The sequence below is a fragment of the Streptopelia decaocto genome (genome assembly GCF_964273445.1).
Source record: "Streptopelia decaocto genome assembly, chromosome: 3".
NCBI lineage: Eukaryota > Metazoa > Chordata > Aves > Columbiformes > Columbidae > Streptopelia > Streptopelia decaocto.
The window spans coordinates 105,509,866-105,525,033 of NC_138656.1; the positions used below are offsets into that span (position 1 = coordinate 105,509,866).

Genomic DNA, 15,168 nt, shown 5'->3' on the forward strand with positions numbered 1-15,168 from the left:
TTTCACCACCCTCATTGTACAAAATCTCGTTTTCATGTCTAACCTGAATCTCCGCTCTTTTAGTTTAAAACCATCACCCCTTGTCTTATTGGAACAGAAGAGCTCTGAACAGCCTTGCCAGAGGTCTCCCCTGCTTTGCTTGGGAGACGCATCAGTCTTTATCCTCACCTAAGCTATGTTGCAGGTGTGCCCATGCCCACCCAAATACCTTTCTGATCCTGAGCTTATCACTTGACCTAGGACCTGCCTTGTCATGATGGACTTGTCTGTCAGGTCTGTTGGTTGAACCTCATTGCTGTCACCCTACTGCTCTCCTTGTTTGGTAACTGCCAGCCTGCCCTCCCTCAGAGCTGCCTCCTCTTGCTGCTCCCCAGCACCTCTGAAGCAAGGCTTGCAAGGAATCTTCATCCCTATTTCACCAAAAAGCCCTTGGGCTTGAACACATTCCAGGCAGCTGGACACCCACACTCACCAACTATAGCTCACCTGGGTTCCAGAGCTGCAGTGCTGGACACCCTGAAGAGCCGTGTCTCACCATTTGCAAAGTCAAACACCTCTGACCAAAATGAGCAACATAGAAAAGAGCACTGTCCTCTTTCAAACGTTTAATAGTCAGATCAAGGCTAGGAAATCCACTTTTCTGGGTATCACCGATTCTAAAAGTGGTCCATGGGAAAAAGTAGCCCAAAATTAAATATTCATTCAATTAGTTTCTGAATTTTTAAATTATATTATCTTCCTGCTTTAGAGACCGGCTGGGTATCCCTCTGCCTGTATTAGAATCACATGTCCTTCCTTCAGGACCCCTGCAGCAGGAAAACACCATTGACACTACAGACCTGGTTTGGGTTAATTCTCTCTGGTCTTTCAACATCAGCCACTGGTTATCTAGTACAGCATGAATGTAGTTGTAGCTAAGATGGAGACTGCACAGAGCTCTGTGCCCACCTTCCACAAACGCCCTGTTCCACCACGATCTGACACAAGCCCTGAGCAATCCAGTGCACAAACGAAGAAAACGTTGCATGAAGAACCATCCACAAGGCAGGTGCCCCTGGGCAGACAAGCAGATGCATTCACAACGATATGCCAAGTATATTTAAGCACTGTTTAAAGTATATACCAAATAGCACAGTGTATATTTCACATAGAGGGTAAGTAAAGTTTGCATGTGCCTTCTCTTTAGCAGTATGACGTATATTCCTCTGATGACACAGGTTCCAACCTAAATACATGATCAGTATTATCATAATGTAACGTACTCTGTAATATAGTAATATAACTAATAAAATAACTGTAATAAAATAACTGTAAGTGCACGGAAAACAAAAACCACTGAATTAAAACAGTGTCAGTCCCGAGAATCTCAAAATAGAAGAAATACACTTTTTAAACTGAAAGTTAACCATTTCAAACCCAGCTTGGATGTCATCAAAAGACAAGACTCCAGAAAGAGGGACTTGCCTTGGAGCAACCACAGTGGCATTACGTCTTCTCAGTGGCTAAAGAGGAGCAATAATGTTACCCCTTGATACGCAGCATGGGTGAGACTGACATTGGAACACTGGGCAGTTCTGTGTTAAACAGCAAGCATGAGAAGCTTGTGGACAATGCAGAAATTTGACAGCTAGAGGTAAAAGATGGGTATGGAGAGACTCACCCTTTAGTTGAATGCAAGGACAGAGCCGTGATGATTACAATGTATGTTCTGAAGATGAAAGTAGCAGGTGTAAAAGGCATTTTTAAATCAAAAGAAACAATTAAAATCAGAAGCAAGAAATTAAAGCAGGTAAAATTAAATTGGGGAGAAGAAAATAAATTTAACCATGTGACTAATTACCATGTTAAAAAAAAAAAGCATCAGGCTATGAGAAACCAAGGTTTTTACTGACACTAACTGCAAAAATTCTATGATAAATACTGTCCAGGAGACCTGACCAGATTAATACCCTCTCTGGTTTATAGAGCAAAACACCTAAGAACCTCCAAGCCTCTTAAAAAGATTTACAGTGATGAGGAGATTCACCGATTCTTGTCAGATCCAAAGTTCACAGTTTTTTGGATTTAGTAAAAAGACAATTTATAAAGCCTTTTAAAAAGCAATTAAAAAGTTCCATTAGAATCAAAGGCAAAAATTAATTTCTTTGCTTAAGTAGTGAATAACTTATGTAAATTATGAGTTTGCAAGATAATGATCAAGAAGAAATGCTGCATCCTGGTTAGCAAGAAGTATTCTGTTGGGAATCAAAAAGACGACAAAGAAAAGAAGCAATCATTTCCTTAACGTATGTTCTAATGAACTTTTTGAAGAATAGGAGGCTCCTGGCATGGCCTTAATGCGCTTGTTAAGTGAACATACACCATCTGATCTATGTTGAACCATGGCTAGCTTATAAAAACCATACTAAACCTGGTCCTAAGGATTCCAAGTAAAGGTAATATTCACAAATTTCACCTAATACGACTATCCTTCCAAGATTCCCCTTTGTACACCAGTGAGGCAAGAAAGGTTTCCCTACAGAGTGACTTAGAGGAACCTAAATCAGGCATTCTCAACTGTCCTCATGATGACCATTGGTACCTCCTCCTGGCTACTCAGGCAGCCCAAGAATATAAAGGCAAAGTTACTTTTTGAAAAACACAACTGTGTGTCATGCTTCAAGAACTACAGAAGAAAAAAACTGTTGTGCCCTCATAAAGATAAGTTTTTAGAGAAAATAACTTACCCTTGATCTTTTATCTAAGTAGTCACAAATAAATATTTCAGAAAGCAAAACCCCACAGCTCTTAAGTTAAACAAAAGACAGGCAGCCGCATTGCATATATAAATTTTTATATAGAAAACATCCAGGGTTACAAAATAACCAGTTGCTAGTGATTACTGCACAAATGCAGCTCACACATACTCACATAGTGTCCTTTGGTCAATATTTTCATCAACTTTTCAAAAATGATCACTGGCTTTAGCAAGTTCTGATTTTTGTGTTCATCAATTAATCGAAATACAAATACATTGGTACTGCATCCCAATTTGAAAGAGTCCCTTTTTCCAAATGAAAAATTAGATAAAAGAAGTTCCTTTTAAAAAATAACATAAAATAAATCAATGAAACCGTCGTCCTCTTCCACGTTTGCTCTTGAGATGACTAGCAGAACGCCTAAGAGCCTTCCTCTCTTGACGATGTTGTTTCTCAGCTTCTTGCTGTTTCTTTTGCTGCTCCGACTGGAATATTAAAACAAAAATAGACTAAGATTCTTGCAAACTTACATATCACCTCATTGTTCAAGTATCTATGTATCAAGTCAGAATTCCATTAGGGAAATCTGCAAATGTTACTGTAAATAGTCCCATGCTATCTTGTTTTATATGGCACCTGTTGATTCTGGGTATCCCAGGGAATTATCATTCCAAGTAATTCAGAGCAAACATTTAAGATAAAGATGTTGAAAAAAAGTGAATAAAGTATTTCAGATGAAAACCAATGTCTAATAACAAATCGTAAAATTAGACTCCAGAATGTATGTTTTAATGTCCTCAAGAAGGTAGAGCACAATTTGAGGCTACTTAGTATCTACTTTGGTTAACTAGTATTAGCATATTTATATTTACACAAACGCATTTTTAAAAGATAGAACAATTAGTTAAATTTTCTGAAACATATAGTTTTTTTTAAAAGTGTTCTTAGAAGTTCTTTAAAGTGTTTGATATGCTGTATGCAATTCTAGGCAGACTTTCCACATTAAACTAATTTAAAGTCTCTGGTCCTGTGGCACATGCTCTATTAATGTTTTTCCTCTTCATTAAAAACACACTGAAAGGGTTTCACTTACATACCACATAGATGAGATGGCTCAGACAGCCATAAACTACTATTTCCTTTGGAAGACTAAGGCTTGTCTTCAACCTAAGCATAAACTGGAACTAGCAAACTTGAACTGCCCAAGCTCAGGCAACTGTCCATGCTATAAGATATTCCAGCAATTAGAGCAATTTCAATGGCAGCACCGGATAAATGCATGAACAGCGTGACCTGATGTGTGGCTGTATCCCCACTGCATCTAACTCTGCAACCAGCAGCATTCATACAACAGCCCCACTTCTCCCAAATCTCCCATTAAAGCACCAATGAAACTAGAGCTAGAGATTTGCCTGCATAGAGAACGTTTTGGCTCAGGTAAGATATGAACCCATTTACCAAATGCAGCAATAAACCCATACCAGTGTCATGGAAAGAAAAGCCAGTGGTCTTTGGACTTTGTTGAAATTTTTTGACTCCTGTTTCCACTGCAAGCAGGGAAATAAAAAACCCACTATGTGTAAGTAGTTTGTCTCCAGACTTAATCTGAAAAGGTCATGAGAAATCTTACTTAATATAAAGTTGACTGCTACTGCACTTGATTTGAATTTGAAGCTTTTTTCTTTTTAATGTCCTCTATACCTCCTTAGTAGCATAAGTACTTAGGAATTTTAGAATCCCTGCTATTTCATTAAATCTACTTGCTATGATAAAGCATGCTGAAATTGAAAACCAGGATGGCACGCTGGAGGAACCATACTGACATCCCTGAACTGAAACTGACATACTGAAACTGACATACTGAAAACTAAACTGTGAAGTATCAGTGACAAACAATTTCATTGCTGGACCTCTTAGCAGTTGCCGGGCATTTGGGAAGCTGCTGACACACCTCAACCACAGCAGCCAAGTTCAGTCTCAATTTCACTGACCTATAACGTTGAGTGATACCAATCCCGTGGAATCACAATTCTCTCACCAACTAAATCTTTCTACCTACTCCTAAATCCACCTGCACTTTAAGGAAAGGGCATCACAAAGCAGAAGCTGATGATCAGAGCATCACTAAAATCCTTTATTTGGCTTGCCAACTTCATATTTTCATCCTCTGGAGTGTCAAGACACAGAATACCACGTAGCGTGACTTTCCCCTAGCTCTCCCTGCTTCATTTCCTGGGACTTCAGAATATATACGCAGGGTCTGTTTCTTTGAGACAAGACTTGAAAGTCTTATTTTGCTATTCTGTTGACAGGAGAACAGAGCTCCACTGTAGATGCATTATCTTCCTGTTAATTAGACTTCAAAAAAATCTTTCTAATACAAATGAGCACAATATACATATTTCAATAAGGCAACATCAGTTAGCAGCCAAAAAAAAAAAATCCATATACATCAGCAGAACATAATTTAAAAAAAAAATGTCAAAGGTACAGCATATCTTATGGAAGCAAGTGGCATTCTGAACCACTGCTGTACCTGCCTATTCCACCTTACTCCCAAAATCTCACAAAACTGTTACAAAAGGTGACAGGTCCTTATTCAGCACCAATTTCAATAAACCTTGTGCCTTTGCGCTTCTTAAGTTAAAGCTACTATAAAAAAGACTGTGCTTTCAAAGTCCTGCAAAGCCCATTTAATTAGCTGCAAGACAATAACATATCAGTTACAGCAGTTGGTAAAAGCCCCAGAATGGTTATACTACACAGCACTCCAGAGGAATTTGATTCTTATTCCACAGTCAACACATTTTAAATTCCAGCAACACAGGAATGAAAAACAGATGAAAAAGGACATCTGCAAGCAGACAATAATCAGATAAAACAATTAAGGTAGAAATAGTCCAGTAAACTTGGTTATTTAAAAACTTTCCTCAGGCATAGCCAATGTGACAGTCAAATAACTACTTAGCTATTCTTGTGACAGCAGTTTTACCAGTGAGAATAACGTTTCTCCTTACCAGTGGTCAAATATATTACAGCACAGAGGTTTACCTGAGGGAAACCAGTTTTTACTAAAGTAAATTTTTGCCAGCTCGAGTATCAATTAATATAGCTGTTCAGCTTTTTTAATGGGTCCTTTCCTCGGTTCTAAAGCAATTTTCTAGCAAAAAATCCCTAAGTGTTGTACAGCCACAGCAGACGCACACGTGCATGTAACTCTGCCGACGCTACAAAGTAATCACCTGTCTGTGATCTGCAAAACTCCTTAGGATGGGAAATAAATACCCTTTGGGGAAGTTAGATAGGCAGCAGTCAACTGCACACTTCAAATGGAACACGGCAAGTAGAACAGGAGCGGAGCTCGTTCCTGTGACCTGCGCTACACAAGTTCAATGACACGAGCGGTTCGGAGCTCTGTTTTTTCCTGCTGAGACCTTGCGACATTATCAACCGAGAGCAAGTCTGTCACCTATGGCATCCCAACTGTGTTTGGAGCTGCAGACAAGATCTGATCAATCCTGGCACAGAAGTCACGTAAGGTCATAGGCTTCTGATTGTACGTCTGCAAATAAACTATTAAAAGATGGAAGCCAGCATTTTCCACTGGAACACAAGATTTTATGAGTGTTGCCTGAGTTATAAGGGTATAAACACACAGAGTACTACCGGAGGCTTTCATTCTCTTGGCAAGAAGCAGAAGAGTTGGCAGCTTATAAAGAAATGAAGAGGGACATTTGTTTGACAGTTTTAAAGTTCCTGTTCTTTCATGCAAAAACTAAAGTTACTTGTGCATTATCTTAAAAAATTATATATATAGCTCACCTTCTTTAATTTGAATGTTGCCTGTTTGCTGCCTACTGTGGTATCAGACACGTTGAGTGTGCCAAGTTTTTCTTCAAGCTTTAAACGATCTCCAAGAGTTTTCCTGCAGAGAATAATTAACATTAGTCACTATTCTTGCCATCTTCTTACTATAATAAATGCTGATAATGCAGTCAAAACTAATCTCAATGTCTCTGAAACCTTGAAATGCCATCACCTTAAAAAATAAATATTCAGTACACAGAACAGAAACAAGTTCAAATCATTCCCTCCAGATATTGCTTTCAGTAGAAACGTTTTTAAAATTTATGTAAAGTTCATTGTGTTTTTTTCCTGTTAAAAAAGCAACAGGACTCCAGTTGAGAAAGAAACCGCACCCTTCTATTGCTATAGTTTTCTATGAAATGTTAGAAAAACGAATGTTCAGCTACAGTAATAGATACATAGACATAAAAAATAAGGCTAGAATAATCCAGTTTTCTTGAAACCTTATCATTTCTGAACTGGAAACACTTTGAAGGGACGGAAATAACCTTGACAATACATCAGAATGAATTAATCACCAAATTAATCACTTCCCTCATAGAGACAAACTACTTAGTTCAAATATCAATGACTGTTCGGACACTGCACCCCTAACGGTCTAATGCAAATCGTTTTCTAAATAAAAGAACAATGCAAACAAGTGAATGTAATAAGAAGACAGACCCTGACGATGGAGCGGAGCTCCACATGACCACGTGCCTGCAAGCGCATGGTGCTCATGAGTTGGTTTCTGCAGCGAGCTGGTTAGAGCTCCCGCACTGCTGGGGATGGGGTGGCTGCTGGCACCAAAACTGCTGCCAGCTTTCCCCCACTGCAAGTTTATGCCCGTAGAAAACCAGGACACATGACATGCCCCAGCTGCTCCAGGTTGTGAGCTGATGTTTAACATCACCCTTACTGACTTGAGTGAAGTCGGGTTGTAAACTGGAAGAGCCGAGGAGCGGAGACAGCCCTTGTTCTCCAGCACAGGGTGAGGCAGGGCCGGGGCTGCCTTCAGCCAAACTGCTCAAGGGCACCTCCAATCTTAACGTGGCTCATCCTTCTTCTGTCATGGGGGTCCTACAAGTGGGTAGTGCCACTTGGGAATATGACACGGTGTGTACAACCAAACTCACTCGGTGATGCGCTTTGGAAATGTTCACTTGACTGTAAATGAAATTAGTTTCTGTAATTTGAGATACTGCTATTAGTGCCCTATTAGATCTCTCTGAAGAGGTCTAGAAGACATTTTTTGTGCAAGTTTTAGAGTGGAAAATAAGCAGTCATAAAAATACAGATGATTAGCAGCCACCAAAGTCAATGGCATTTCTAGGGATGAAGGGCTCGTGGATGGTGGCCAGTGCATGAAGTCTCTGAGGTCTGCTGAATTTTGGTTAATGAGCCATTTTATGTAAAAAAGTCTTTTCAGATTAACAATGAAAAATTACTGTCAAGAATTACATTATTTCTCATGACTAGGTACTTTGTATTTTTTTTTTCTGTAGTATATTTTTCAGTGAGTACGTGTAAAAACTTGTTCCATCTGTGCGAATCGGGAAGACAAGCTAAGCCTCAGAGCTAACTATGGCAGGAGATCAGTCACAGACAGTGCGGTGGGATTTTTACATTCAAGTGAAGCCCCATTTCTCTCCCCTTTGAAAGTGAACTGGAGAAATATGGCTACTACCCAGCAATTATTTAGCATGACTGCCTAGATACTGCTTCTGTCAGGAGAAAAATTAAAATGAGGAGATATTAGCAAAACGCCGTGGGGTTGCAGTTTTACAGAATAATTGCAGGTATGGCTTTGTTTATCTGAAAATGCACAGACCTCAAATGATAGTGAATTGCACACACTGATACACAAACACAACAGCTGGGTTGTTTGTTTGTTTGTTTTTAAATCATCCCCAACAAATTGATTCAAGGGATACATTAGCAGTGTTATTAAAAGCAACTTCCCCTGCCCTACAGTAAAAAAACAAACAAACAAATTGCCCAGGCACTTCTTTTTTCCTCACTATAAAGAGAGGAGTTTTTCGGGATCTTTCCTGCTGTTTTACTTCAGCCATACCTAGGAATGTCAACTATGCTTTTGTTGACTTTCTTGTCCACCTCTGGAGACATTTACACTGACTGCCATACTTTATGGAGTAAGACTACTGTAGTTTTTAATTTTGACATGCTCTAACCTCAATAATAAACATTTTAAAGGGACATCAAGTAAAGCAAAAGAGCTCTTAGCACACTGATAAAAATCCTCTCTGTTGATGGATTCCTTTTAAATTACTATGTACGGAACTTAGGTGGTAAGTAAACAAAGCAAAGTTTTGCAGGTTTTCATGTGTAAGTATAAGAGTGCAAAAGGGGAAAATGAAATGCGGACAGATTTGACAGGAGGTGTTTTTTTACAATCATGAGTAAATTTTGTAGCTTTCCTGTGCAAAGAAATGCGTAGACTGTTGGTCTATGAAGAAATGTATAGTACGCACCACTGCTTTAGAAGCTGGGCTTGGAGCCGTGCTGAGTCAGGAACATGTTGAAAGAAACACCCAGTTTTATATAAGTCATAAACTGTTTCCTCAGGTAGAACATTATATGATTAGAGAAAAAAAGAACACCTAGCCATTAACTGCATAGTGAAGGTATTAAGGTACTTAATTATATTGGTCACAGACCATCATGCCATAATTGGATAAATCAAATGAAAGACAAACACGCCAGCCTCACCAGATTGTACATGCCACTGCAGCCTTTCCAATTTTCAGTACCTTACTTGAATTAATTATTTTTATGTTGACTACTGATCACTGAATAAGGCTAGCACAAAACACATGTAGGTATTTTCTTCACAGAATTCCAATATGTAAAAATGCTATTAACCAAACAAGCTAGCTCATAACACAGACTAAGTCATTATGATTAGAGAACTGCATCAGCTATATAAGAAACATATACCAGCTGCTAATTTTTAAATTTTTCTGAGAATGTGAGGAATATCAAACTCCATACTAAGAATAATGTGTGGATGAGCACAAATGGGATGAGGGAGTACAGAGCTAATGGCTTAGACTAAAATTTAAAACAACATGGAAAGACAATTCCACAACAGCAACTCAGGAAAACAAAGGATGTAACACTGTCACATCCGCATTTTGGTAATCCTATCTTCAATTCTGTCTCGTTTTCTTTCTTTTTTAACATTTTACATTACATCCCATCTGTGCACCTACCCACAGAGGGTATCTGACCTAAGCCACCCTAGTTATGCATCACACCTTGCAAAGTATCCTGCAGAGAACTGGCAGCAAATCTTAAGACAGTTTTTCTTTTCTCTAAAATCCATCTTTTAAAAATCTTTCCATGGTTATTTCATCACTGACATTCCTCCATCCACCAGATAGGTCTGTGGTATTTGCTTTCATTTTTCACAAGCTGAAGCAATAATTTTCCTCCCTGTATACACCAGATGTAAGAATTTACTTTGCCCTGTGTCACACTATACTAATTTTTTTCTAAGTGTTTCTCTTCCTTACACCTGTTTTGGTTTAGTTACTAAACTTTCAGTATCCTTGTTCACATTTAAGCCTTCTATGTTTTGAACAAAATGAAATCTTACTACGTCAAATTGAGTATTCTTGAGAATTTCCTTCAGATGTCAGCAGCTGAGTTCCTGTAAAAGCCCAGGCTGCCTGCCAGGGGAGCGTGTCAACAGCAAGGAGAACACAGCGCCATCTGACCACTGTCTCGGGCTCAAGTCACTTGCTAACACAACTATAAATGCAAGTAGAGTGTAAAAAATATCCTCAGCCTATGATACGCTGTCAGAGTGTCCAAAGTGGATTTTCTCCTGACAAAGGGAAACAACTCACAAAACTGAAGAGTTGTGAGGGAACGAGAGCGGGAGAGAGGGAACGAGAGCGGGAGAGAGGGAACGAGAGCGGGAGAGAGGGAACGAGAGCGGGAGAGAGGGAACGAGAGCGGGAGAGAGGGAACGAGAGCGGGAGAGAGGGAACGAGAGCGGGAGAGAGGGAACGAGAGCGGGAGAGAGGGAACGAGAGCGGGAGAGAGGGAACGAGAGCGGGAGAGAGGGAACGAGAGCGGGAGAGAGGGAACGAGAGCGGGAGAGAGGGAACGAGAGCGGGAGAGAGGGAACGAGAGCGGGAGAGAGGGAACGAGAGCGGGAGAGAGGGAACGAGAGCGGGAGAGAGGGAACGAGAGCGGGAGAGAGTTGATAGAGAAATCTAAGAAAGTCAGAGTCCAGAATGAGTAGGTATATTCAATATAAAGATCAAAAAAACCCCTGTGTGAAAACACTTGCTGATAAAAAACAGTTAAGGAAAACACGGGAACCAGTTCTGCAGAACTGCCATAAATCCCAATTTATAAAAAATACGACTTCTATTTAAAGTGGTCTTACAGGTATGACATGGAAATCATAGACTACCAGACTGCTGTAGAAACACTGTTTCGATAATATTTAAAGACCATTTACATGATCATTCAGTTAAAAACTTGCAAGTCTAAGGGATGAGCTGAGTTTTTATCAAATGTTTCTTCACTTGTCTCCAGAAAATTTCCATCATGAAACAACCAGATTGTAAAGGCAGTCATTAGTGACACAAAGAAACAGTCCCATTATATATATTATTCACTTCCTCTTCTTTTACTGTATCATTTTATTCTAAGTAAAAACATAATGGCTATTACGAGATCCATCTAGCGCAACAACCTGTTTCCACCATTAGTCAAAATTCTGCTTTGCATCTTGTGTGCTGCAAGAACTTTGAAGCTATTGTCTTTCAAGGTTTTAATACTGGTGTCTGCACTCCAAGTAATAAAAGGCTATTAAATCTAATCTTCTGAAGGGCTCAATTCACCTCTGAAAAAAAAAATATCAATTAGATTTGCAGGCATTAAGCACGTCAAAGCCAAGTCCTTTAGTTTGACGTGCTCTGTATAAAGTACCCAATTACTTCAGATGATCATCAACTTAAGGAAATCCAAATTAAAAATAAAAGAAAAAGGTTGTTTTTTTGTATTGCAGAAAGAAAAATAGAAATAGTGAGACCTGACAACATAAGGACAGCATAGTTTTTTGAAAGTTTCTGGATGCCACAACACCCAGAGAAAACAATTTTTGTTTTATCACCTTATCCTACCCCCAAAATAGTGACTAGTCATGCAGTATTCTACATCCTTTTAGAGGATCAGATGAAAAACATCCAGACTGTCAACCTCATACTGACACTGGGGAATAAATATATCCAGTATCACAGACATCAGTGTTGTTATTTGTGAGAGCAGCAGTTCACCAACACTAGTAATGGATCCCCAAATCTGGTTCAGACTATTGCTCTTACTCGCCTCATTTGTGCTGTCTCTCTGCCATACTTTAAACATGATATTTGTTTTAACTACAAAACAAAGCTTTAACAACTATGTCGCTTTAAGTTACATCCCTGCATCACCAGATGTGGCTTTACTAGTAAGTGCTTCCAAGCCAAAAATGCCACTGGCTTGCACTATACAGAAATATTTGAGAATCGTCCACCCCCAGCTATTAAAATAGGAACATTAGTCTTACTTCATTAATTTTTGTTTTTTGGCAGAGTCTTTGAAGCTTCTGAATTCCTCTCCTTCTTTAATCTCAAAAAACTGAGGTTTCAGTAATGTTTGCTGATCCTCCTTGAACCTTTCCTGCCGCTTTACTTTTTCCTCTTGGCGTAGAAGCTTGCGCTGTTTCCTGACCTCTTCAACCCAGCCTTTTTCATCATCTGAGCTCTCAGAACTTTCTGCATCACTTGCTTTTCCTTCTGGCTCTTCCTCGTCTTCCTGCAGACAAAAATAGTATAAAATAAGAAATCATCAACTCATTTTCTTTTCAAACCATTCCTGCAATTAGTGTACGTGACAGCTTTTGCATAGATATAGTTGAAGAGAACTAAAGTTTGAACAAAAGCAACAGCAGCAAATGAAGCAGAAGAGATATTATAAAATTGTTTTCACCTACATGTTTTATGTTTTTCAAACCTATATTCACGTAGGCACATATTGCTCACATCTAACAACCAAGATAACATTAGAAATTACACTTACTGTAGTTGATAAGACATTCTTGTGTTGCTTTCATCTTTCTTTCTTTCTATGGTAAAAAATCTGAATGCTTGAAACAAACAAATCCAAATGTAAAATATTTCACCTGTTCTTGTGCTTCCAGTTCCTCTAAGATCTTCAGTTTCCTCTTTCTTTTCTCACTTATTTTAGAAACAAGTGGGTTAAGTAGCCTAAATTCTTCACTCTGCTCATCCACCTGGAAATCTGGATTCTCAAACATGACCTTAAAACGATCATCTTTGAGAAGGCTAGGCAGGTTCTGGAAGACAAGCAAAGCATGAGTAAGTTATAAAATTCTGAAACAGACCTATAGAAAGCTTCCCCCCGCTCACTAGATGTTAAACATTAACTCATTTTTTCTTTTGAACTTCATTTAGGATAAAAATGGATTATTTTCAACACCAGGAAGAACTACTGTTGCATAAGGGCAAACCATTTTGGCTCTTTTATGAAATGTAGTTAACTGCGTACGTAAAGAAAGGCAATTGTATCTTCAGTTTTGCACATAACATCTATCTTGTGGTCACCACCAAAATACCAACAAATGCAAACAACAGGCTTTTTTTGAGCAGCTTTGCATGAGCTCTGCATTTAGCTGGCTTCTGGAGTCCAAGTAAACCCATATGTTCTTCACAGTGAGTATTTAATAATTTTAAGCTTTAAGTTACTACATAGCCTTTTTGGTGCTGCAGCTACAGTGAAGTCCACCTTAAAGCCACCTACTAGAATAAGTGATGAGAAACAGAAACAATGGCTTTTTGAATCTGTTTGGTCAGATTACAAAACAAACAAAAATCCCACACCAAAACAGAATGAAACCAACCAAACCAAAACAAACAAACTAGTTCTGTAAACATTACTGTGTCTGTGCTCCCACTTAGAGAAGTCTCCAAAACAAATACTCACCTTCTGTTTCCTTTTTCTAGTAACCTGTTGCTCTTCTCCTTCTTCTTCAATCAGTTTGAGTGCAAGCTCTTTATTGACTTTTGGAAGTTTCTGAAGAGAGGAAAGCAATTAATCAGTAAATTATTCCTTTAGACATGCGAAAACCTATATGCTTTACATTTGTAAGTCTGGTGGAGAGAGAATTCTTATTCATTCTCATAACTCCTGCTGAAAAGCTCTTTGATTGGTTCCAAGTATTTCTAGGCACTAGTAAAGCAATAGCACTTGGAGAAAATTTAAGCAGAACTTCTGTGTAGTTTCTTCCCTGCAACGCATCAGCTTTAGTACTTTGAAAGCTACCATTTCTCCTTGTATGTTGAGCAAATTCAATGTGGAAAGTTACTAGTTATAAACACAATACTATTTTTATATTATCTCTTTTCAGAGTATTACGGTTTGATGGCTTAAGCCATTTCGTTTAATGACAGCAGACACTGCAAGTTTTACCGGAGGGTTATCTGCTCAAGTGGCAAATGTGATGAGAGCTGCTCTTTTACAATTTGGTATCAGTCTCTCATATATGGGAATCACAAGCAAGGGAATGCTACAGTTCCATTCAAAACATTCTATAAATCACTTTGTGTCTCCAATGATAAACAGAATCAAATCCTAAGTCATTACATCTCTGAGATACACTTACTCTTTATGAACAGTTTTCCCAGAAGTATACTCATTGTTTACAGGATTTACCTTTAGTTGAACTCTCTGTGCACGTGTTTCTTCTATCTTCTGCCTTATTTTCTCTCTTCTGTATTCTTCATAGGCAAAGGGGTTTGCCATCATTTTTGCCTTTGAATAAGCAGGAGGAAGTAAAAAGCATTAACACAGGACACAGTCCATTGTTTGCAGAAAAATAAAACACACAACCATCAACAAAAAGCCAACACATGTACTTTACTGCTTCAAGTAAAAGTTGACAAGGATCAGCCTTATTTACCTTATGATACAGTCTTATGTCCATGAAAAAGCCATGCATATATGCTCTGAGCAATGATGATCCAATGAGATGAGCAAGGCCTGGGAAAAAAATTAAAGGATTTCAAAGAGCTTTCATACAAAAATAACTCCTATTCCAAGATAACCACTTCACTGACCCAAGTCAAGACAAACAAGCACTGCCAACACAACATATCAATCTAACAGTCACATCTAATACATCAATTCTTAAGAAAAACCGCAAAAAAAAAAAAAAAAGTTTGGCCAGCAAGAAATCTGAGCTCCTTCAGAGAAAAAAAATCCATTTTTCTTGTCATAATCCATGTTACTGTGCACTTCTAAAAAATGCCCACAAGTACTATGCTCCATAAAAGTTTACAAAGAAAAATTTGAGAGGATTTTTTTTAAAGTCCATAGATGTTTGACAATCACTTTTTTACTGTGGTATAGAGATGTTTTTAATTAAAGAGTTTTGCCTTGGGTCACTATCTTTGAAGAATCAACATGTTGAAAAAAATACAGTGCCACATCAGGTCGTAAAACTGCCACCCTAGGCCCTAACCTAAATAAGAATGAAAATCCTTAA

General features: G+C 38.6%; 1 protein-coding gene across 1 annotated transcript in view; it reads right to left on the minus strand.

Moving 5' to 3' along the window:
- Positions 1-2,813: 2,813 nt before the first annotated feature.
- Positions 2,814-15,168, minus strand: part of NOL10 (nucleolar protein 10) — a 50,901-nt gene continuing 38,546 nt past the window's right edge. Inside the window, exons 15-21 of the mRNA XM_082048055.1 lie at positions 14,584-14,663; positions 14,337-14,435; positions 13,608-13,697; positions 12,787-12,960; positions 12,172-12,419; positions 6,561-6,663; positions 2,814-3,223 (exon numbers count right to left, since the gene is read on the minus strand). Coding sequence (XP_081904181.1) covers positions 3,104-3,223; positions 6,561-6,663; positions 12,172-12,419; positions 12,787-12,960; positions 13,608-13,697; positions 14,337-14,435; positions 14,584-14,663 — 914 coding nt within the window. The 3' untranslated portion in view covers positions 2,814-3,103. The remainder of the gene's footprint in view (positions 3,224-6,560; positions 6,664-12,171; positions 12,420-12,786; positions 12,961-13,607; positions 13,698-14,336; positions 14,436-14,583; positions 14,664-15,168) is intronic.